Below are 26040 nucleotides of genomic sequence, written 5' to 3'. Positions count from 1 at the left end.
GGGCGTTTTCAAACCTATAGTTGATTTGCTCTTCTCTGAATCAGTGGATGAGTTGGTAAACGTGTTGCATTTTCTCTTGGTTCAGATTCTTTTCACACAGGAAATATTTAAGCAAACCAAAATGCATCACTGAGAATGTTCACTCTGCTCATTGGTTAATTGTGTCTGAGGTGCGAGCGAGAGCATGAACACAGGAGGAAGGTCCTGAAGAAAGTCAAATCCGACATACTTTGTCGTTAGTTCAGGTTGGACCTCAAATCATTCTCCAGCTAGCTGCTAGAAACTGTTGATTTTGTGCATCCCAGCATACAAAGTACACCTGGCTACAGGAGCTGTTGAGCTCAAACTTGCAAAGTGTGCCTTGTAGTTGGGTCTGATGGTGGTTGGATCATGTTCCCACCACAAATTAACCACTGCAAATTTAGTTTGTGACCAGATCAAGACCACTTCCTCTAAAGGGTCTCAGGGACAATTGTTTTGGTCTGCTGCCCCATTACAATTACTGTGTTCAGATCTGGCCAAACAAATTGTACCAAGAGGGAACACAAACTACAGTCCGACTAAACAAGGCAGGTTTAAAAATGCCCTTAGACTACTTTTACACACGGTGTGGACTGATTTTTTTCCTTTTTTGTCTTTAGTTTTTAGCCAAGATACATTTTAAAAATATAAGTATCTCAATTGCCTATAGCTGATGTGTAGTGTCCCATCAAGACAACTTTCATTTTCAACTTAATATTAACTCAGTTTACTTACTATTTAGCTTTGAATTTGCTTGTCATGTTCTGTATATTTACATAGTCTATTAAGTAGTGCATAACATGTTATCATGGAACCTTCTGTCACTCAGATGTGTGTGTACTGTATAAGTGTCATCATGGAGCACTATTAGTACACATTAATATCTCTTAATGGCTAAGAGGACCAACAGACCATCTCTCTGCTCCCATTGAAGTCTTATATACAGCTTATATACAGTGTTTAATGTGTTGGGAATGTTGTTCCCAACACATTCAACACACAACATTCTCACACATAACAGAACAAAACAAAATACTCTCTCGCATGTCCAGCAGCTGAGGTGCAAACAAAGCAAAGCACAGTAAATGATGAAAAACAGCTGTCTTATTAGAGGGATAAGCATTTTGTGAGATGAATAGAAACATATAAAGTCTGTGTATATGTCTGACACTGAGTGGATATGAGATTGTGACTGGGATACCAAATACAAAGAAGAAAAAGATATGGAAACACTCAAAAATATGAAGAGAAATACACAGTAGATAAAAATAAGAAGGCACACACACACTTTGGCAACATATGCCATGTTGCAGCGATTCCTCAGAAGCCACAGTGTGAGATGCAAATGGAAACATAAGCTACCGTCACACCTGGAGAGGTTAAAGGTTATAGCAACACAGACAGGAACCTTGAAAAGAGAAGCAAAAATAACAAATCATATTTTTCATAATCAGTCTTTGTTGGCTGCAGCTCTGTTTAGTTTAGGAGGAGAAATTTCTTTCAAAAAAGGATAAAAGTTGTTTTTTATCCTTGACAAGCGCAAGAGTTAAGAAGTAAGAAATTGGCCATGTAGAAGCAACAAACAAAATATGCTAAAAGTTTTATCTTAATTTTTTGTTTTGAGACATTTTTGTAAAGTCTGTTTTTTAGTTCTCAAAGGCAGTTTTTGTCCCAGGAGTTAGCACTCTCATCTGTTATTGGGAAGATGATACGTCTGTTGTGGAGAAAAAATAAAAATATACATCTGTTTGCCCATATGCATCTCCCAGACACAAACAAATGTACACACACATATGGGCCACCCTGCCAGGAGGAATCAGTCATGTCATTTTACTCAATGTTTATTTTAAATTAAAATGGGACAAGTGTTTCCCACAGGTTGTTGTGCTTTTATGGCTGATGCTGACAGAATGCTGCAGAATCAGTCACAGTCTGTTACAGCCTTACGTTTAAATTGTATGGGTTTGAAAATGTGAAGAAACATTTCAGAATGACTCCTTGGGGTTCACAGGGCATCATTGCCCTACTGGATGACATATTTCAGGAAAATTCACAAAAAACACAAAAAAATTCATTTTTTTCAAGTCTATCTCAATAAAACACTCATACGTATAAATACGTGTGAAAGAATTATACGTCGTCATTGTCATTTCTCTTGTTCATACTGGCTATGAAGTAATACCTTCATAAAATGACTACACTGAAGCTAATCTGGGGTTTCAACAGTTTGAATTAACCAAACCACGTGGATGTCATTGTTCTTTGACGGTTATCGCTTCAAAGCCAGTATGAACAGGAAGAATAATCACAGTGACCAATAATATTATACATGTGAGCACAGTTTTAAGAAAAAATCAACACATATTCTTTAAGAGAGGCCAAGACAAGGGGGTGTAATGAACTGTGTGACACTGGGTCAAAATGAGCAAATGATCCTGAAATATGAAGAGATATTAAAAATAGTAGAAAATATTGTAAAAAAAAACAGGTCGAGTAAAAGAGCATTATAGCTTAGGTAGTATTTGTATTTAGCATGCAGAAGCTTTGACATTCTTTTTTTTGGGGCGGGGGGTGGGGGGGCAAACTGATCAAAGAGCATTGTCAATGGAAATGTCAAATGAACAAGAGAATAAAGCAGTCATGAATCACACTCATGCTTTAAAAACTGCCTTTGAGAACCTGATATTGGTCGAGGCTAATTGAGTTGTTTGTTGACAAGGCCTACTTATCAGGAGCCTTGAGGCTTGCTTTCACCCTGCTGCCTTTTGTTGCAGCATATCCAGCCAACTGGAGCCTGCTTTCGGGGGAATTTCCTGCCTGTCTTCTCACCACACGGGACGTACGACAGCGAAGGTGTCAGCTTCTCTTTGAGGCAAGACTCCACATGCAAACCTCCACCTCCCCAAAACAAAGAGGCAGAACTGTAGCCAACCTCTCTTTCACCCCTGACGAGTCAAAACATCCCCCCCTGTCACCGTGAGGTTAGGCGGGTCAAGCAAACTAACAACAGGGCAGTGGAGCAAAATACATAAATCACCACCCAGGAGACAAAGACGAGAGGGAAAGGGAGATAGAGAGAGCAGGATATGGCAGTGTGAGAGCAGAGACTGGACAGGCATCAACAGGTTTGACTTTCACTGCAGTTGGATCCAGGAAGTGAGTTTTCCTATTAGCAGTCAGGAGGCAGAGCATCGGTGCAGAGGAGGCGACAAGTGAGGACCTTACTGTTGAAGGTGGTGACCTGAATGGCAGCGGGGAGGGGTCGGCCCGGGTCAAGAGGGATCTTACCTCGAACATAAAGGTTAGCCGGAGCCGAGTAGCGAGTCCCAGCACTGTTGACTGCCACGCACTCGTACTTGCCCTGGTCCGACTCCTCGCTGTTCTCAATCTGAAGCGCTCCTGGGGAGGGAGGCCAAAATGTCACAGTTCAGGTCTGGACCACACATATGCAATCAGCACACACACACACGCAATCAGCACACACACACACACACACACACACACACACACATATGGTGGTAGAGTAATATGATTCTGACACACAAACACTAGTCCCACACACTCTTAGCTGTCTATATCTTTTCTTAAATGAACCCAAATTTGATCCTGTGGCTTTTGTCATTACATACATACAAAAAAATGTGTATGTATTCAGGGCCAATGTTTCTTCTATGTTTGGTATTTGGAGGCCTATACTATATCTAATAATTTATGGCAATAATCATTTCAAGACCCAGGCTTTGCTAATTACTTAATGTGGCGTAATGCTAATACTGCCAATGATCATCTCATGAGGGCAATGAGGCCGCTGCTCTCCACTGACTGCAGAAGCTTAAAGGAAAAGGCTGGCAATATTCTTTGTGTTTCCTGTTCTTACACTGGATGCCAAAAATAGTCACTATTACGCCAAAATGTGTATTAATCCAATGTTTGAGGAACATTGGGAGTGGGATGTGGCTGTAGGGATGGAAATATCTGTCAGTCTGTTCACCACTTTGGTCTGGACTGAAATACATCAACAAATAGTGGATGGATGAAATTTTATACAGTTTTTCTTTGGTGATTCCTAATGTAGGGGATTGAAATGTTTTTAAAAATTGTCCAGTTCAATTGTTTAATTGTCCAGTGAAATATCTCATAATATACGTGATGGATTGGCATACAATTTTGTATAAACATTCAGGGTTTCCCAGATGTCTTTGGTGATCTCTGGCCCCATTTGTGACCTCAGAACTCTGCACATTACTCTGTACTTTGGTCATTTCGTTCCTCATGCAAACCTTTGAAGGAAAGTCAAAAGATTATTTTTTGACCTGTTATCTAGCAGCAAGTATAGAACTTGCTTCAAAGGCTTTTTTGTGATCTCATACATGTTTACTATCTGCGAGGAAAGGTAAATTTTTTTCCACACAATGTGAAGCTCCACTCCGCTGTTCTTCACTGGAACGTACATTAGGTTTGCTTCACAGGCTGTGCAAACATTGCAATGAAACATTGGTTTCCTCCCAGTAAAGCATGTTATCTTTCCAGGCAGATAAATGCAATAGATAAAAAAAGGATTTGACTTTTCCCCTAAGTTTGTGTAGGGAATTCTATGTGAGTAATGTAAAAAGAACTCAGATCGCAAGTGATACCCTAGCTTTTCATCTACTGCTTCCCAAGAGGTTGAGATTTTTGGTTTCAAACTGGATTGGATTGATTGCCATGAAATTTTGTAGTTTGTCCTATACATTGGTTTATCTGTAATATGTGCAAAATTAATGGCATGATAAACATTACCTGCTAAACATCAGCATGTTAATATACTGCACATATACATACATTTCAATTTAAGTATTTTAGCATGCTAACATTAGCATTTTCTCAAAGTACTGCTGTGCATACATTAGATGTTGAGTTAAGGTGTTTAGTACATGTTAAACAAATCTTTTGCACAGTTTAGAATCTTCAAACTTAACTGACTATACTGAATCGCCTGTGTCACTGAATGAATCAGTGGCTTTTATCAGTGGAGCTCCCCTTATTGGTGACTGAGAACACTGTTTTCACCTCAGGCGTGATATACAGATCATTACTTTCTAAGAGCTTATTAACAGCAAAAGCCACAGAAACAATCATGATGTGATAACTCTTTTGGAAATGTTAGCCTTATGAACAATGCTTGTTGAGGCCTAGTTTTGTACTGGATTGAAAGTTAACCTGCAACTGACTGAATGTACTATTAAACTGAAGACAGAATCAGCTCTGAACATCAGAGTATTAATGGTGATGCATTCACTTAGTGTTGTATGTAGTGAAGTGCATCTGAATGGTGATGCGATCGACTAGCTTAGAGTAAAGTGAACTACATAGTCAGTCAGTATAAATCTTTGATGATCTTTGAGTGATATGTTTTTTCCATAAATAGAATAAAGCCAGCCTTATCTTTGAATGCATAATGGGAAACAACTGTTCACTGACTCAAAGTTTTCATCCAACCCATTTTGTTTTACATAGACCGTTTGGAAGAGTTGGTGGTTTCTTGTTTATCACCTGAATTATTTTCCAGATGGTGGAAGATAGAGCGTTAATAAGTGTACATACACTTTATGGTGGGGGTGGGGTGGTGTCATCTCTATATTTCTATACTGGTGGCACCAGTGAGACATGCCACTGTTGAGCATATTGGGCCACAAGGACTAATTTCACAGTGCTCTGTTATCATGGCAGCACCATTTCAGAATTGACTCCTGCAGGTTTCTTGAAACAGTCTGTGGTTGGTCATTTTGAATGTCATTCAAAAGACCTTCCAGTAAATGTTGGTAGTTCTTTAATACAGTAAAGAACATTGTGGAGCAATGGACTTTATTCCACCAGCTTTCAGTCTAAACATTGTTTCAGGAGCTTTTCCAATGTGACAACCACACCATACAGAGAGAAACATGGAATACTTGTCTTGTTTGGAACTTAAAAGTTGAAGTAATTAGAGATACTGGCTAGTCTGAATATAAGGTGATTGGTCAAAGCCTTTAGTCTAATACTACTGCTATATTCTTGCATTTGCATTGGAAAGATTCTTCTTCAACTTGTGATCTCTGCTCTAAAAACACAGAAATACCTGTATTAAGTATTCTAAAGTTCTCTTTAGGACCTTTTACTTCAGGTAAAGAAAAGGTGAAACATAAGCTGTAACTTACCTCACACCACGATTTACCTCTATCCATTACAAAAACATTTCATAACAATTTCACAGCATTTATGCAAACATTTCATATTCAGTTGTCAGTAGAGAGGTTAAGTCTGAGACAGACAACATTAATGTATTTTTAGCGTTTATGCAGTGTTACATATTGTCTGTGAATGTGACATACATCATGCAGTTTTGCAGTGGACAATAAGAAACATGAAAAATAAAATGTAAAAACGTACAGTATATATTTCAGAATACATTCCTGAAATGCATCATGGGATGGGTTTGTAACACAATGTTAAGAGCAAGTTATTAAAAAGAAGTCAGTGGTTGAAATAATGTACGTGTGGCCACATCCGCGGTGGAGCTGGTGTATACAGCATGGCTGGAGATGGAGGAAGAGCAACCTTCATCTGGGATGCAGCCACCAAGGACATTCTGCCTGAGAGGTATGGCCTTAAACTATTCTCTCTCTCTCTCTCTCTTACACACACACACACACACACACACACACACACACCCACACACAGTATGCAGGTAAGCCTTCCCTCCTACATATCACAAAACATGTCAGAGTGATAATGAAAAAGCTGTGTACTATTTTTTTTTTTTTTCAAAGCGCTTAACTTTCTCCCTTTGGGCATCTGTCCAGGAGACTTAAGACCAAGCCTCACACTGAAGTGTGAAGAGGAGTACGTGCAGCAGCAGCTAAATCTCTTTCTCAATTTCTATATTTCCACCTTCCCATTTTGTGATGATTGTCTAGCTCATTGCACATTCAGCACCTCAGGATGGTAGAGGCCTTTTAGGAGAAAATGCTTCATTCTCTCCTGAGAATGGCAAATGGATGCTGAAGACTATGAAGCTGCCGGAACTTCCTCTGCCCCTCAGATGTTGAGCCTTAATAGTGCAGCAACATTACTCCTCTCTCTGCAGCTTCCAAGGACAGCATGCAGACAGTGGTCACACCCCAATACTTCAATGACATGCAGCTTGCAGACTAATTGCGCAAGTGGTCTGTTATCACACTATGCTAACTGCCTCGCCGCAAGACCTAGCTTACTTGCATGATCTAGGAAGTGAATAGAAAAAGTGACCACATCTAAACATCTAAGTAGAGAGGAATGCAATGCAATAACAATATATTTGATGTGTATACAAGACCTTTAATTATGGTGTCCAAAAGCCTTATCATGCACATATATTGATGTGTTCAACAGCCTGTGGACTGTTCGATTGCCATGTTGACTTTGGACCGTAAGGCTGTGTTCACACCTGAAGTTTGGTTCCTCTAGTCTGGACCAAAGTAAAAAAATATCCATATTTTAGATGTAGTTCATCAAGTACGCTTTCACACATAAATACTATGGTGCAGTTCAGATTTGGTTTGCTACCATTAGGCTGGTATGAGAGCTGTAAATTGAACTGTGGTGTAGGCTAGACAACCAGCCTAATCTCGTTCCTTTGTGGTGTGAAAGCAAAGCAGACCAATTACAGGACTGTGTAATTTTAGTAGGAATTCAAATGCTCAGATACAATTTAATCAATCTACTGATCATGGGATCTGTCAAGAAAGTGATCTGTGTATGCAATTTATATATTTTTATATCACCATATGACTTCATGTTTATGTCTCTTGGTTCATTTCAGTTGTACTCACAGGTTCACTCATTCATTGGACAGATTTGGTGACCTGTGCCATCAGCCCCTCACAGTTTAAAATCAAAACGGCAAGTTGCATTCATGAGCACTTGAAAGCTGTCTTTACTTTCTCTAGTAGCTCTAAAGCCGTGTCAATCCTTGGTCTCAGCATAACTTCATTTGATAGATTTGAGTCTGGACCTATAGGCTCATGTCTTCAATTGTTTCAGAGGGTAAATAGTAACTGCAAGAAACCCTCTCAACTGTGGATTGATTGTGGTGCACAGACCAGTGACATCACTGTATATGCTGACATCATGTTCTTGAAACACTTTTTTGTGAACATGGAGAACTATAGATACTCTTTTCTCATTTTTCAAAACTGCTATTTCTGTCCCTGTACCATGCAAAAGGGATAAAAACAGATGTGAAGCATATGATAACACAGCAGCAGTTTGTTTTTTAAATTGATTTTATTAATCAATTGGATTACGCCTACACTGATACTGTACAGTATCTGAAGGGTATATAGTGTTGGATAAATTGATACTCTAATGTCATCATCTAGTGAAAACTAGACCACAATTTAGAGATGAACCAGAGACTACTTTTCTGAGCTAGATGGCTCAGAGAGTTTGAAAACTGAGCACTCCTAAACACCACCAAACACGTTAGGTGTGAACACAACCAAAATGAATACCTTTGCTTATAATTCTATTTCCTGCAGTTTGGCTGAAAGCTCGATTGTCCATTTTCTTTCTCTACTATTCAAATTGGTTGAGGAAAAGTTTGGCTAGTTCATGTTCTCTTGTTTCCTAATAAATTCATTTTCCAAGTGTACACTGTTTGATCAAACTTTTATAATGATTGTTGGACTTTATTGTAAACGGGGTTTACTAACTCAGTAAATTATACTTGTAAACTTGTAAATTGGCTGGGGCCTCAGGTGGTAAGTTGTCATTTTAGAACATTGTCACTGGTAAGTGTGTACCAGCCTTTTCTTTTTGTCTCTTCCAAAACATTAAGGCTGGACCTTACACTTAAGATAGGTTATATGCTGATGGCAGAGAAAGTGTCGGAGCAAGCAAAAAGGACAAACATCTGGAAATGGGGACACTGAGATGACAGGAGGAGAAGGAGGAGAAGGAGGAGGAAGACGGAGGTGGTGGAGGAGAGGGCTCAGTGAAGGGGAGAGGAGGACGAGTGGACGTTTTCTGTACCCAGCATTCTTACCTCTGATTGGTGTACCACCTGGTGAGGTAATTTGAATGCAAATAAGATTAGAGATAAGCATTAGTATAAAGAAACGAGAGAAAAAAAAGTGATAGAGAAAAGACAAGAACGGCAGGAGAGCAAAGAGAGGAAAAAGAGCAGAGATAAGCGCTACTACTATTCTTACCCTGTTTAATGCATAAATATGTAAGGTATTATTGAAAGTTTAATAAGTTTAAGTGTTAGCTAAGAGTCAGGAATAAGATTTATGATTATTTTGTAAAGAAATCAGTTTCATACATGACAACTGTGCAAAATGTATAAACCATCATCTTCCATACAAAATAGTGTTATTTTCCCCACAGGCTCTGGAAGGGCACATGATGCTTCAGTAATGTATGCATTCATTCCCCGGCTACAACTGCCAGTCTGTCATTTGTGCATCTGGTTATTTATTTCACAATGTGCTTATTTGCTTTATACACCTGGCTATTTGCTCCACAGAGCTGGCATCCTGTTGTGATCATAAAGCTCCTTATTCCCCACACCTGCTTTTTTCCCTGACAGCACCTGGCTATCAAGTACTTGACCCCTCATTCACAACAACAGGCCTGTTTTGGTTCTAACCCAAAGGCATTTTTTCCACTGCATCCTGCTGTAACAAGGCAGATAAAAACAGAAGCTGCCTACTCTCCCTCTGATGCAATTCAAAGAAACCTGGCCACGTGTCCTGGAATACACTGTGATGTTACTGCTTCAGTGGAAAAGAATTCTACTATCTAATTCCAGAATTAGCACACTATAGATGTAGTTTTATAACAGCTGTCATATTATTTGGGTCATCTTATCTTTTGCCAACATGTTTCCTGTGTACTATTTTGGAGATGAATAATTCGAATGATTGGAAAACATCCGTCTGCAGTGTTTTTAAACCAATATTGTGATTTAAACAGTGGTCACTTTCTGTTAGTTAAACTCCTGGTCTGTAGTTGTGGTATATGTAGTTGTAATCAATATATCAATATTTGATCAATGTTTATACCAAACATAATTGTAGAGGTCAATCAGAGAAAAGACAACTTATAAGTAAAATTGACAACTTTTCTGTAGAAAATCCTAGAGGTCCTGATTCAGAGCATTTATGATGACAAGTTTAAACAACATTATAATGTGCTTATAATGATCTTTTACATAGAAAAAAACCCACCACTCTGCTGGTGTGTTTGAGTAAACACCAACAGAGTGGTAGGTCTAGTGCTAGTGCTATTCATTCTAGTAGTGCAGCAATAGCATTTCATCATCAGCATATTCTTGAGGTCAGTATGCGTAAATATCTGAGGCCATTTGGGCATATCAGGTCATATGCAGCAAACGGTAGAGAGAGGGATGGTTACTATGCAGATGCCTGCGATCTGAATAATAAACCAAGCCACTCTTGAGCCAACAGGAACACAAAGAAGTGTCAGATAGGTGGAGAGAGATAGTGGAAGGGGGGGCCCTGGAAGCTGTGTGGCCCCTGGGGTCCGGTTAAGGGGACATCAGCAGCTTTCAGAGGGCCAGGCTGGGTGATACTGAGACCTGCCATGACTGTCCTCCACAGCTGTCTGACAGCTAGATAAATCTCACGCCATGTCAGCATGAAATCAGGGTGTCATGACAGATTTCGGGGTGTCATTGTGAAAAATAATAGGACTTTATTATATTTTCACAATGTCTGGATTGGTATGTTTTTTTTCTGTTATAGTGTCTGTCAAAAAATGATCCAGTGATGGATTGGAAGTCTTCATATTTCAGTTGAGAACATCATAGTAACTTTGTACGAATCTCAGTGTGGTGCCAGACGCACCAGTTACATCTAGCAAAGAAAATCCCATCACATGGAAATCTGATTAACTGTTAAAGAGGACCTCCATTGATTTTATACATCACTATCTGTTTCTTGCGATGGGGAGTGCTGTGAAAACAGCTATGTAACAACTATCATCTGTCGCTCTGGAGGAGCTTTGTCAAGTCTGAGAAAAGAACCCTGATGATGTCATGGTGTAGTCATCAAGATCATCTCAGCTTGCAGACTACTTATTTTTAACAGAAAGCCTTCAAAACTAAATGGGGGACTAAAAGATGTGGTGTTTTACGAGGCAGGAAGAGTCTGACAAAAAGAATATTGGTTGCATTATTGGAGTTGTAGGATCCAGTGTTTTTGGCTCCCATCAGTCTAATGGTACACAAAATCCATGGTTTGGTACATATCACTGTTATGGGGTCATAGTTGGGTGCTGGTAATCGACCATTAGAGTCATTAATTCAATAATTGGTGCTCAGACTCAGTCAAGATTCACTTTCTTTTCAAATTTTAACAAATTTACTACCTTTCTGTAACCCTGCAGTTCCATCCATCGGTGGTGAGAGTGACTACCAGGGCAGTGGATAATTCTGGACGACTGCAGCTTGCACACATTTATATGATGCACAAGAGATAGAATATTATAACCAGAGTGAAGCCCTGTAGTAGATGCATTTAGGTGACGCCATCGCAAATGGCTTAGACGTGTTTGATAGTTTTTGTCTCCAGAGACATGCCCACAGGTTTAGTCCGTTCCATCACTCTTTGTCCAGCGTCACATATACAGTACATCACCTGAACTATAGACCTAAATGACATTGCAGGCTCTTCCAGCTCTGATTTCTCCTTTTCGTTCACCATACCAACATCACTCGCTATATAAGCTACACATCCAGAGGCTAACCGGACTAGCATGGTTGTACCATTAGCAGGGTACACCAAAGCTTTCCAGGTGGAACTTGCACTTTAAAAAGTAACTAGTTGCTATAGCGCTTAAGTGTTTTTTGCTCACAAGGCATGAGGCAAATTTGTGTTCCAAACTTAACTCCCACTTTGGCATAAGTACACATACTGTTCCACCCTAAGCTTGACCTGTATAGGGAGTAAAGGTCAGGATATATGTACCTCTGCTGCATCTGTTTTGACTGTTCTTTTTATAAACTCCTGTGAGTCCTACAACTTTTTGGAAGTGGAAATTGCTGGAGTACCCCTTTAACACTGCAAATAATTCAGCTGCGGCCATCTTTATCAAGCTTTGTGTACACATCAGCCACTAGAGTTTTCCTGTTTTCTGAACTCACAGAAACGTCTTCATTGGCTGTTGGTCCTATTGCTTGCAGTGTAAATAGAGTTATTGCAGTGTTTGAGCATCTGGCTGTCACATCATGAGCTTGATGTTTTACTCCAGCATCGTTTACCACTGAGCAGCTTTGACATGTCGCACTAATCCTCTTCTCTCCCAATCCCCTTGCACTATCAAACCCTGGAGTCTGCAGTCACTGTGCTGGCAGGTTGAGTCCATGGTCTCATCACTCTTCGATGGACAAGCTTTGGTTGTAATTACTGGCAGACTAAGTTGAGTTTTGGAGCACCAGAGGAAGCTTTACAGAAGACAGAGGACATTTTCTTTCTTCACCGCAAGAGAGCAAAGGTCTCAAATTGAAAAATGAAGCTATTAGTGTTTCTTAATGGATCATGGTCACTTAACAGGACTAACTAATTCATGAGCAAATCTAATCACTCCTCTATATAATGAATTCTATTGAAACAAATAAATGGAATAATTGTGGAGTGCTTACTTTACACACAGCTATATATTCCACTTGTCTTATGTGGCACAGGATAAGTCTGATTTTTATATTAAAGGCAGTCAGCCATCTGTGCTTGTGACGACAGGGCCCTGTGAACCAAATTGAAACAAATTGCCATGCTGTTCGGTTAATAATACATGGCTTGTTTGTCCTTACCTAAGGCCCTGACTGTGGCTTGGGAAAATCCTCAGAGTGGACTTCAAAGCCAATGATATCCAAGAGCCTGTCTCTCAGCCTTTCCTCTCTGCCTGTGCTGAGACAAGAGGAGCCACAGGAGGGGCCCCAGGCCCTCTGTGATGGGAAATCAGCCTCTTACTCCTGCTGCACGGGCTGGCAAGAAAGTTTGGCTCTGAACAGCTGTCCCAACTCTGTGTAGGTGCTTGCGATTTTTGGCAAGAAGGAAACGTTTCTATTTTCTCACAAAAAGTGAGAGAAAGAGCATCTGACAGGTTACATGGAGCTCGGATATTCAGCCAGCAGCCGTCCAATTCTAATGCGAGCTGCTAGGGCTGATGTGGTGGAGAAAGATGCCCTATCTGCTCCTCTGGATGCCAGCCACCTGCTCACAGAGCTGCCTCACATAGTTGCCTCCGCTTTAACATTCATCATTGTCTGTGGTGTGTTAAGCACCACTGGTATGACAGTATTCCCACACAGGTGCTGCTCAGGTAATTACTGAAATAAATCTATGATGTTGAGCTCAAAATAGGAAACATTTGTTTAAATCTTAACCTTACTGTGTATTTTTGAAACTAAGTAATGTTATAAATGTTTTTTGTGCATCCATACCCCTTAACCTGTCAAATGGGTGTATGGCCTCATATATAGCATTAAAGCATGATGGGGTTTCATATGCGTTGTGGTTGTAGTGTGATACATGTTATTTTTGCCTTTTCAAAGATATGCATGCATGACCAAAATCCTGCTCAAAAACTTTTTGTGGATTAACATGATTGAATCCATATCCTCATATCCACATAAACCATGTGACTGTATCTGTATTGTACTTTTTTGGATACTAGTGCTAATACAATCCTTGACTTTCTGTAGCAATATCAAAACAATACTTGTTTGATACCTTTGAGAAATATAATTAGTCGATTTATCAATTGACAGGGAATCAAGAAGTTTGATAATTGGTTAATCAATTAATTCCTTTATTGAGGAGAATTGCTAAATATTTGATGATTTCAGCCTCTAAAATGTGAGGATGTGATGATTTAAGTAAGGAGCTAGAGAATAAGTAAACAAATCTGACCAGACTGCAAGGTTTTGGTGCACCTTTGATAAAATATTAATAAAAAAGTCTGTCAGACTTCACATATTGGTAGTATATTATGTTTATACAATAAATGTCATGATGCTTGGCTTCCTCCAATTCCCACCCAAATTCCATCAGCAACATATTTGTGTAGAATGCCATTAGGATACACTGTATATGTCAGTTTCTGCCCACAAACACCTGAACGTGTTGCTAACTGCACTGTGTGTCATGTTCCATGCACCCTGTGTTACTGATTAAAGAATAACAGCATGTGAGCATGTTAAGATCAATGCTTTACCTGAACGCAGCTGTTTTATGCGCCCATTGCTGCTGCTGATGTCCACAGGCAGGAAGTCTTTGAACCAGTAAATCTCTGGGTCAGGGTTGCCGCTGGCAGCACACAGCATTGTAGCCGTACGTGTTCTCTCCACAACCTTCAGCTGGGGCCCCATGTCGATGGTGGGGAAACCATGAGGGATCTGGTCCTCTGTGACAAAGAAAGAGATAAATAAACATGGGCACTCTTACCTGACAGCTGGACATGGTAAGCGGATGAGCGCATTTAAGACAACAGTTAGATGTGCTCTTCAGCTTAAACCCTGTGGTATGACATTTCCTTGCTCATCCCACAACTGTGAGCTTGTGAGGTTCCCCCTTGTGAAATTCAAACACAGTGAAATCCAGCTCTAATGTAAATATTGCTGGGCCACTGCATGACTAATCTGTGTATGGAATTTCTCGTCATGGATCTGTGTGAACGAGAGCGAGGGAGATGCAATTTCATCCCGAGTAAAATGCATTCTGACAGAGAAAGGCCCCTACCATGCTCACATAATCTGTAACGCTTAGTGTGATCAAATGCCAGTCCTGCCAAATTATGGATGAAACATAATAAAATAATGTGCTGAAAATCCCATTCCACACCTCTGTCCATGCTGCTGAGGACACACACAGCAACAGCTGGAGCTTTACAAAGTGCTGGAGCCCTCTCTCATACATTACATATGATTTATTTGCAACTGTCACATCCAATAGGTTGGAGCACAGATTAATGCCAGGTGTATTAACATTAATAAAATGACTCTAATATGTAGAGAATTTACATATTAGAGCTGTATTGCAGTATGTATCTATTACAGTTGTGGATGTCAGTGAATTTTTACCTGCTATAATATGGCAACTTGTATGGGGGGTTTTACATATTTTTAGGAATTACAAGTAATTTATAAAAGAAGGTTCTTTTGGGATGCTTATTTTTTTTTAAAAAAAATCATACCCTCTCTTTGTAATCCTTCCAGTGGTAATGTCCCCAAATGTCCTTTACGGTACCATGTGTCTCTCTCTCCTCAGACTCTGGCCCTTTCCCAAACTGAAACCTACCAACTCCCCACAGTCACTCTGCATGAAGTCACTCTCACAGCTGTGGAGGGCTCTCCACATTAAGGGGAGGGTCTAAATAAACAGGTAAACTGTGGTATGCACTTGCACCTGTCCACCAAATCCAGGACACATCACCATGCACACTGTCAGAGGCTTTGCTTGCTGGCTGTTGACTCACTGTGGACAGAATCATAAATTATGTTTAACTTTCAACTGGTAGTATCCCTAAACTAATCAGCATGTGATGTAAAACAGATGGTATGTGATTCTTCAATTGATTGATGAGTGCATATGGAAATAAATTTAGCTTGAGGCAAAATGATGCATGTTCTTGCATGCACTGCAAATTCTGTAATTTTTAAAACCACCATGAGAAAGCAGTGTCTAACTATAGTTTTATGTGTTTGACCAACATAATGTTTGCCAAGAAGCAACACAGATCTTCAATTCATATGATGTTTCCTCCATTATCTTGCATCTGTGCTAGCAGTTAGTAGAGAAAGACAAGTCAGCACTGGTGCAGGCTCGCTGTCCACTTCTATTCAACACTAACTGGTTTGTGATGGTCCTTGGTGGAATACGACACAACAGGCAAATTAACAGGGCCAGGGTAAAGTGACCAGATTGAGATGGAGCTTCTCTCTCTCCCCAAGGAAATACATTTAGAAAGAGCTCAAATGTGATGTACTCTAAGTTCTCGGGAATTCAAACTTGGTAAGTGGATCTCAGGAGTCCCAACTCACAAGAACAGATGGAAGCAGTATGCTCAATATGTTGAGCTATACCTGGAACAACAGTGTTCTCAGACAGGATCAGATATTTGATTATCTATTCACAATAAAACTGTTCATTTTCCTGTGTGCATATTTATTGATTTTTTAATTGAATTGTGGCAAATGTGAATATAAGGATCCAAAAGTCCACAGAGGCAGCAATACTGTACAACTGTATTGTACTGCCCAAAACATCAGCCTAAATATCAGATAAACCAATTTGGCAGCAATAAATTTTAGATTTCTATCCGACACCAAAGCTTGTCTTCCAAAAAGAATGATAACTTATGTTTAAAAGACTACTGAGATATTTATTTGCCAGACAGTTAAACACAGGGGAAAGTTTTCTATATCAACATTTAGGTTAACTTGAAAACTTTCCTTGTTGACTTGTTTGATGACTTTAGTCAGTCAGTTCCTTGTAGCTGAGTGTATCATTGTCACGAATCAATTTATTGTTTTTGAATAGTTATGAAACAAGCTTAGTGACACAACTGAAAGATTTGCAATGATTAATTTCTCTGTGCATGTTTAATCTCCATGACATTTTCTTACAGACAGAGGATCAATGCCTGCCTCACACTCTTCTCAATAGACAATAAGAGCATTAGAAGTCATAAATCCCGGCACACTGATATACTGTCACAGATTATGCTGTTTATTGACAGAACTGCCAGTGAATGTGAAGGATGATGTCATCTGGAAAAAAAAAACAACTTTTCCTTGCACTAAATGAAAAACACAATGTTGAACATTTCTGCTAGTTAATGGAAATCTCTGTTTCAAATGAATTAGTGGTATATGAACATGATTAATAGGACACAGGGTGGAATTAGAGTTTGAAAATGAAAACTGAAACTAAGAAAGCTGAAACTGAAAATGGAAAAGCTTCAATGCAGTGAGAATGTCAACAGTAAAATGGTCAAAACGGTCATAAAAGCTTAGATGGAAAAGCACAGATAGAAAAATGTAATGGAGAGGAAAGGGTTTTAAATGTGGTTTTGGTCTTCCTCTTTGCCTGTTGCATTAGCTATTCCTTTATGTAAATCAGGTGGCGTGGCTTGAATAGTAGTGGGTGTCATGGTGGCACTTTGTGCCTGACTGTAAAGAGCAGCCACTTCTCTGGACAACCCACAGTGGAGCCAGAAAGCTATGACAAATTAGCAGTGTCATGCATATTAGTAAAGCAACAGCAAACCCAGCAACAGCTGTCTCCTGAGACAGGCCCTGCTGGAGCTGAATGACATGATGTCAAACTTCCAGACCCTGCAAATGCTTCATTTCATTAAGTAAAATTTTAAATGGTTTGGCCCCTCCACCACTATGTGACTTTGTGTACACTCGCTCAGTAAGTTCTATTAGATCCTCCAGAATATCCTCTACAAGATTGTACCATACCATTTCATCACACTGCATTTGGGCAGTCAGCTTTCTGTGTGAAAGCCACAACTCAGTGGAACGTCCTACCTGATGATATGAAGCGCTGCAGTTCCATCAGTACGTTCAAAAAAATCTGCTAAAAACCACTGAATCTAGATTTCATCTCATGGTCTTCTAATGAATGCAAATAACCTTGCTTTTAATTTGACAAGTTTACATGATTAATTTCTAGTTGACATTGTGGGTGAATGTGATGTGCTGCTGTGTGTAGCTTTGTATTTTGTATTATGTGTCCTGTGTGTTTTGCTTCCTACTGTTTGTTATTGTTCTGTTATGTTTTAATTGTGACCTGCTTAAGGGACTGCAGATGAAAGTGAGCTATAAGTTAACTCTGGTACAGTACATCAAACATTTATGTTTAGCACTGTACATGCTCCCAATAAATACTTAAAATACATGTGATAAAAAAATTCAGCTCTTTTCAATTACACTTAACATTTTCAGTGTGCTATTTGATGATAACTCAAATCAAATTCTCTTTTCTTTTTTTCTTGTAGTGGAGTTAAAAACTCCTCTCCATAAAGTGACAATGACACAGATTTTTTTTTTTTTTTTTACAAATTTCAGCGTTCAGTGTGACAAGCTCCATGTACCACACTGGGACAGCCACTCATAAAGAGCTTAGGATGAGTTGTGAGGAGGGGAGGAAAGATCCTGTGGTGACAGATAAAAAATTAAACACCAGGGAACAGAGGAGAGGTGACAGCCAGGCTGGCTGAGAGCCTGAGGAGAACACTCCCAACAGGAGTTCCCACACTGAAAAAACAGCCTCTTCACTCCACACAGTAAGCAAATGAGACCAGTCATTTCTCAGGGTTTCTGCTGGCAGTGGGGTGCACAGGGGCAAAAAAAAATCCAAAAGAAGTATGTGAAGTTACAATTGGAGTAGCTGAGCTGAGCAGAGGGGCACTTTGGCTACTTGGACCACTTGTTTAGGTTGCAGTTTGCTCGACTGTTTGTATTTTGATCCTTTATTTTTCTGTCATCATATCTGGCCATTGTATTCATCCACATTGTGATGTGATGACACATCTGCTTAACCAATCACACTCAACATAACTGCTGTCAACTCTTTAAAGTATGTGAACTTGTATTTGGTTCCAGGAACATGTCCCCAAAGTGTGTGGAGAACAGGGATGTGCAGAGATCCCAGTATTTGTATCTGTATTTGTTGAGGCAGCAAAATTATTTGTATCTGTATTTGTATTCGAATAAAAGTGGAAAGAGGCTTAAAAATCCTGTTTTGGTTTTAATAACACTTTTAATTTTAGAAAATGAAAGTGCTCATGAATAACCTACCTTACGTAGGAGGTAGTTTATGATCTGGAGTCTCCCAGATCATAGACGACTGCGTTGACTACTGAGCTAAAACTTTACCCATCACCTCATTGCAGACAAACCTCTACCTATTTATACACCCATAACACAGAGACAGCACAGCGTGTAACGTGTAGGGAGGAACTTCAAAGGCAATTATTGCTTTGCACTTTTCATTAATTGCCTATTTTTTTTAGATTTTTTAGAGTCTAACTTTATAGAAAGGAGAATTGGAACAACAGGTTAGTCCCTTGGGAGCACTTCACATGTGTCTGTAGCTAAGCTTTATCTCTGGGGAACACCCCCAACAAATAATTTTTAAAATATTTGTATGAAACAAATGTTCATATAAAACCCACTATTTGTGCTTTGCCGAATAATGTATTTGTATTCGGGCACACCTCTACTAGAGAACATTAGAAACAATGTTTTGTTAATATGACTGATACGCCAGGCCTAAAACAGACTCAGACCAATTCAGGAAGCATTTAGCAGTAAATACAGCTCCTAAATCTGTGAAAAATTAGTGGTTGACCTGAGAGCACTGAACTCACAGAGGCTCAACCAAATAGTCCTAGAAGCTGCCCGTCTCCTTATCTTTTTTTTTTTTTTTTGAGATTTAAAAGGCAGTAGGTTTCTATAAAGGTATCTATCAAAGTAGAGCTGGCCAACTACAGGGGACTCAGCAGGAGACAGTGGCATCCCTGGAGAGCTCCTTACACCTCACACCCACAACTGTGACCTAAACATGAAAGTTCACAACGTATTAACTACAATAACAGTACATTTGTCAGACAAACACTATAATTTTGAATATGCCAACAGCATCTGTGTTTCCCTCTACTATGACTTCTATGATGATTTCACTGAGACAGTCCTGAAACACAATGTCATCCATAACAAGAGGTCAACCTGGCCTCTTCATTTTTTCTAATACTGCAGTGTTAATCTGTAGAAGTAACTCTGAATTCAAGGTAAAATCAAAGAAATACTTCAACTAAAATTGTTACATTTATCACCAGAGATGCATGATGAATTTCAGACATATCTGTACTATCAAGTAATCTACTAAACAATTGTCCACTATTGGCATTGTACTAATAATTTGTTGGTAGTCAAGGTTGACTAGTGTTTGACCCAGTTTTTGAAGCTGAAGCTCCCTTTAGAAACCCAAGAAAATAAATATATCAGAGAGCAATGAGATATTAAACCATTACAATTAAATTTTATTTATGAATAAAATGAAAGCAATAAAAGCACACAGACACAGAGGATAAATAATGACATCTGCTAGACTGTACACTAACTAAATGTTTCTTTTTAGAAAATTGATGGAGTTTTTGCTGAGAATTTGAATTTCTTTTGTATTTCTAATTAACGACACTTGCTTGGATACTGGCAGCTGACTGAATTTCTCCAAAAGTAAGTCACTGTTTTCCCAGGGACCTCTTACAGCCTGGGAATCACAGGTGACCTTGTATTTATTTGAACAGACTAAGACGACTGAAAGAAACATCTTTCAGTCACCCTGAAACCCTATAACCTCTGTCTTGTCTCAGATGACGAGGTCCAAACTAATGACTACAGAGAACTGAATCTTCCAACATGCTCCATGACAATAGAGCAGAGCTGGTTACGCATGTAGGATTTAGCACCCCTCCCAGGACACCTGATATTCATGCATGAACTATGTGAGGGTAGTAAATGAAAGGCTTTCACAGTGAATGTTCCAGGACTACACAGCCACACACTTCAGAGGGGAGGAATTACCATGCTTTTTAAAACGACAGTCTACAGCCTAATCCAGGGTGACTCAAAGAGAGAAAAATCTGAAATTGGTAATTAAAATTTGCCAACGAGTGATGCTGATACACAATGAGAGCTGCCATTGTGAGTGTACTAACATGTCCTGTCTGTCTTGTCAACCAAACCCTCCTCTTGCCTTGCATTATGCCTGCGTCTGTAAAAAATATTATCATAAAATATAATATGATGGATCTTTTAAAGCTAAACTACCTGCCTGATTTTAAAATTCATCGCTGGTTTGGAACTCACTCTGAACTCTCAAACCATGCTAAATTTTTTCTTCTTTTCTTTTTTCAATATGACAGTCCATCACTTTGCTTAAGCTTAACAGCTTCACAAACACCACCTCAAACAACCTCTAATATTCAGCTCAGTTCAAGCTCTTAGTGGAGCGCTTGAGTAATTCACTTTCACTTCATTCAGTTGAGGAAGTGGATTTTCCTCACACTCAAAAATGAAGTACTTTGCCCTAAAAGGCGTCTTATATCAAATCCGTGGAGAGTTTATTGAGAAGGTAGACTGCTACATTATTAGGTGAACTGCATTTTCAATTTACACTTTGAATTGAGTCAACTGTAGAGTGAATGGGCCCAGAGGTGAGTCCCAGAGCTGTGTCCCTGTTCAGTCTGGTAAGACCTTGCTGACAGCTCAGGCAGAATGGCTTCTGTGTTAGCTCTGCAATGAGCTCTGCTACTGGAAATATAAGAATTAATACTGTACCTATGACCAAGACCCACATGAAACCTCAACAACCACAGCAAATAAACTTTCCTCCTTAGTGGTGGTCTTGCTATAATCTCTTAAAAATGTACCTAATTGCAGTTAATTGCTAGTTTTTTGATTAAATTCAGACGTTTTGTTTCCTGGTTGAGACGCTGGGTTTCAAAACAGTAGGGCATTGTTCTGTCATACTGAGAAAAAGGTCCATATATGGACTGTATGGACAAAGATGCAAGCCTCCTACAGCCTCCCAAAAGACTTCAATGGAAGAGAAATCATTTCAAACACTTGTCTTTGAGTCAAACAGAAAATACAAACAAACAAACAAACCACTTGGAATCTCCACTACACCACAATTTCCATCTCTTAAAATAAACCACACTGTGATACTGCATCCATTACACAACCATTATAATGAAAAGGCTCTGATGTGTGGAGGAAACAGAGTGAGAGAAAGAGAGACATTCAATGTTTTATCCTCTTTTCACTATATTATAATTTGGCATTAATGTCCTTATGGATCACTTACTTAAGCCAGATAAATTATGCAACACATTTTGCATGTGCTTTTAATTCGCCGATGCTCTTGTGCTGTGAGATGATTATTGTGTGGATCAACATGTGGCAGTGATGTGGGTTTGCTCATCATTACTCATGGAACGCATGGTGAACACCCTTTTTACTTCCCCACATCCACATACAGAAATTCAGTTTGCACAGACATATAATGTGCCTTTGGCTGCAGATTTATGATGTTGTATGTTTGCACTTTCCCATTCTGCACCAATTAGACAACAGTGTTGTTGTTTTCCTACTTGGAGATGCCAGTGTGCATCTTTCCATTTGGTGAGCCTTCTCTACGTGCTACACTGTGATTAGTAAGTAATGTAACTGGGAGCAGCTGAAATTAGATACACATTAATTGGCCATGTGTTCAAGAAATATATCATCTCATCACCATTCTTACAGTATAAATGAGGTTCTACACAGGGCTTATAACTGATCTATGAAGCATTACATATAAACCCTTCACTATTAACCCTTTAAGAGAACCTTATTTGGAAGTAATCCCTCTCAGATAATACTCAAACTGTGACTACTCTCTACACAAGTCTCTGTCAAAGGTCTCCATCCCATTTCTTCCCTCCTCTTGACCTACAGTGGCCTGTAATTGACCACAACATGGTCACAGTGTCACAATAGGGAGGGGTATAAGCTGGTACTCGGGAGTGTCTTGATAACTGCAGCAGGTGGGGAGGCAGGTTTTGTTCCACAACAGAGGCTAGAGAGTGAGTTTTCAGCAGCCAGCCAAGTAATCACTGAGCCACTGCTATCGATCAACAACCCAATCAACCCCTCACAGGTGGATTATGGTCATTCTGTGCTAAGGGAGTGTAAAGACCTCACTTATCCCCTCTTTAAGTTGAGTTCAAGTTTAATACACTGTTATGGGCAGTAAAAACTGCAGCGCGGGTGCATCCCCACCCAATGGTGTCAAGCAGTCTGGGTGATGAGAGCCAAAAGACTTGTGCACACTGAGTTCATTGTTCTGCTGTCACAGGGTGTTTTGGTTCCAGCAGGGCCACACATTCCTGCTGTAATGCAGCAGCAACAGCTCTGTGAGAGCAGAGGGAAATCTGATCAGGCCTGATGGTGACAGGAGGGGGGGGTTAGGGTGGAACGGGGTGGGGTTGGAGGTATATAGAGCAGGCCTGCGGCTGCATCCCCAAACACACAGACACAAACTCAACTCAAGATGTACAATCCACAGGACAGGGTGTTGAGTTGGTCACTGTGAACAAGCCTGTCAAAACCTAATGCAAATAGTTTATACACTGAACAAAAAAAGCTGTGCAACAGTCATGTTGTCATCTTTTAACCCCAACTGTCATTCTTGAAGGAGTTGGTGGAGAGCTAAAAAGTTCACCATATCAACTTTATCAGGTCACAGTATATCAGTAATCACAGTAATGTTGTGCCTGCATTATGTAATACACTACCCCTAAGTGGCTAAAAAAAGCACTTAATGAAGGTTAAACCAAACCCTAAAGGTATAATGTGTAAGAACTGGCCAGAATTTTATAAACATTTATATGTATTGTGTTGCAGAGATATCTACTGAAGTTTGCATGCTAATCAGCTAGCTTTGGCCCATACTGTCTCATAATACCACTTTGTACCTGATGGGGCGATAGTGAGTCAATGCAGCGTTCAGTCTGCTCTCAGTCCAACATGAGTGGAAGAAGAAGTAGTGCTGTCCAGTGGTGGCGCCAGGCTGAATGCTGTTGTAATTTTCACTGTAGGACTGTTAATATGTCACTTTTGAGAAAGTAATGATGTAGACTCCCAATACGTGCTCAGGGGGGAGTGGGGTTGGTATTCTTGAAAATACTGACAAATGCCATGCAACAAAGATCCCTGCAATTACATGACATGCTTTCCAGAACAACGAGGCAACAGGGACAACCTAAAATGTTTCTCAGACTGACAGATATTTTAATTATTTTCCCATTTTTCATAAAGGGATAACTTGCATGTCCTCTAAAAATGGTTGTTTGTGAGACTGACTTTACATATTCTCACTTTTATATGAACATTCAAATATGCAGATTGTCTTTGTATTAATGTACCTATTCTTTATTCTCATACTCCAGGAACTTGTGTTGTAGCACTGAACACACTCATTGTTCCAGAGGGTTGTACTTTCAGGTTTTGATGACATCCAGCTCTTCTTTCTATCAAGTTTAAATTCACTAACTGTAAATTGCTCTGGAGGAAAGCACCTGCCAAGTGGATGCATGTTTCTGATTTCAAAAATGGATTTTTTTCCCCATTCTATTCACATGCTGGGTTTTTTGGCCTTATAATCAGCATCTACAAAGCTTGGGGCATTTAAATGCATTGGTAATGCATTCAAGTGCTTGGTATATGTGTCATTTCATAAGCCAAGGAAATTTTTGAGTCACTGTCTAAAACTCTCAGAATTCCCTCAGCTGGAAAGTTAGCCTTGTTGGAGACCTCTTTCTTGCCAGTGCTACATTGTTCAGTCCACAATGTGGTATTTAAAATGTCAGGAGTATTCATCCTCACATTCTACCAAATCCGTGATGTTCAGTGCTGCAAACTCATCAACAGTTTGCAGCCCTTTAAAAGACAGTTACAACGTTTTTTGTTTTGTTTTGGGTTTTTTTACAGGTAAAAGCTATGGCTATGAAACCAAAATCAGAACTCAAATCCTTTTGGGAAAATGGGCTTCAGTTATGCTGACTCTGAAAAAGTTCTAGAAGAGGTTGCTGTGTTAAGCCAGAGCCTTGGATGGTTGCACGTTGCCATCGTTTAGCAACATTTCCCACTGATGTTGGTGTGGTGGGAGTCTGGGAGAATTCCCCTGCTGAAGGTTTGCAGCCTGTGAGTCCGGGTGCAGACAGACAGGCCTCTCTGCAGCCTGACATGGCAGATGAGGATCACTTACACTCAGAGGTTTCCCAGACTGACTGTGGCTTTGAGGGAATACTTTGGACATGAAACAATGGTGCGCAGGATGGGAAGCTTTTTAGCTGAAAGGATATACGGTTTCATTTCTGCTGTTGCAAGACACATTGCTTCTGCATACCTGACAATGAATTCCATGTAATACACTAGTAGTAAATTTAAAGCCATATATGAAGAAAACAGGATGCACATTGCTGCCAGTACTGTGACATCTCTTTCCATACATTTTCTATTGATGATGATGTGATAATGAAACCTGGGAATTCTCACCATAAATTAAATTTGATGTTAAATGCTGAACTGTACGTAAATGGCAATGATGTTATTCTTTCACATTTCTTAGACCACATGGTAATATTTTATAGTAGAACAACAATTCCTCATTAAAGGACACTTAAGCATCTTTGAGGTGGAAAAAACACAATGCAAAGCTTTCTAGAATCATCCAATCCTCTGATAGCAGTTGCTATAAGCACACAAATCCTTTGCAGCTGTACTGATTTCATCCTAGCTATCTATGTAGTAAGATGATGTCTCAATTCTTCATCTCGCCAGAAAATCTGATTGATTGTCTATCCAATCAGGGGAAGCAGCCTTACAAAGAGCATAACATCAGACCTGAATAAATCGGATATATGAAATGAGATTCAGAGGACATAAAACTTGCCAGAGTAATTTGGTGAAAAGGCTGGTGGAGCTGACATATGTATTCATGGGCAAACAGTTGGTTAATAGTGAGTCTATGTCAATTTAAGGCCAAGAGCCCAAGATAAATTTCCCACTCTGTGAGACAATAAAGTTAATCTTAATCTTAAAGGAATAGGAATAGAAATCAGGCTTGTGCACATGCATAAAATTCACAATAAGTGAGATTTATAAAAGTGAGAGTGCACATGCATATTTCTAAGTTTAGTCACGAATCAAAACACATTATGCATCTAAACTTGGGTGTTTCGAAAAATATTTCATGAAATGGTGATAAAATCCCCTCCCAAAAGTGAGATTAAGAAAATGTCACAGATTACTGTCTTACATTATTACTAAAATCTTCACTATGTAGTCTGTATGTGTATTTGCTGCATGCATTTTCTGGGGATACAGATCTAATTTGAGTCTTTTTGTTATCTTATTTAATGTTATGGTTTTATGTA

At 39.5% G+C, this 26040-nt stretch overlaps 1 protein-coding gene across 8 annotated transcripts in view; it reads right to left on the bottom strand.

Annotated features, from left to right (window-relative positions):
• Nucleotides 1-26040, bottom strand: part of ptprfa (protein tyrosine phosphatase receptor type Fa) — a 391566-nt gene that overhangs the window by 157966 nt on the left and 207560 nt on the right. For all 8 annotated transcript variants that reach the window (XM_067598003.1, XM_067598002.1, XM_067598006.1 and 5 more), the window contains exons 5-6: nt 14260-14448; nt 3310-3420 (exon numbers count right to left, since the gene is read on the bottom strand). In XM_067598003.1, coding sequence (XP_067454104.1) covers nt 3310-3420; nt 14260-14448 — 300 coding nt within the window. The remainder of the gene's footprint in view (nt 1-3309; nt 3421-14259; nt 14449-26040) is intronic.

The sequence above is a fragment of the Thunnus thynnus genome, chromosome 8 (genome assembly GCF_963924715.1).
Source record: "Thunnus thynnus chromosome 8, fThuThy2.1, whole genome shotgun sequence".
NCBI lineage: Eukaryota > Metazoa > Chordata > Actinopteri > Scombriformes > Scombridae > Thunnus > Thunnus thynnus.
The sequence above is the reverse complement of the archived record's forward strand: the minus strand, read 5'-3'. Positions and strand labels throughout refer to the sequence as shown.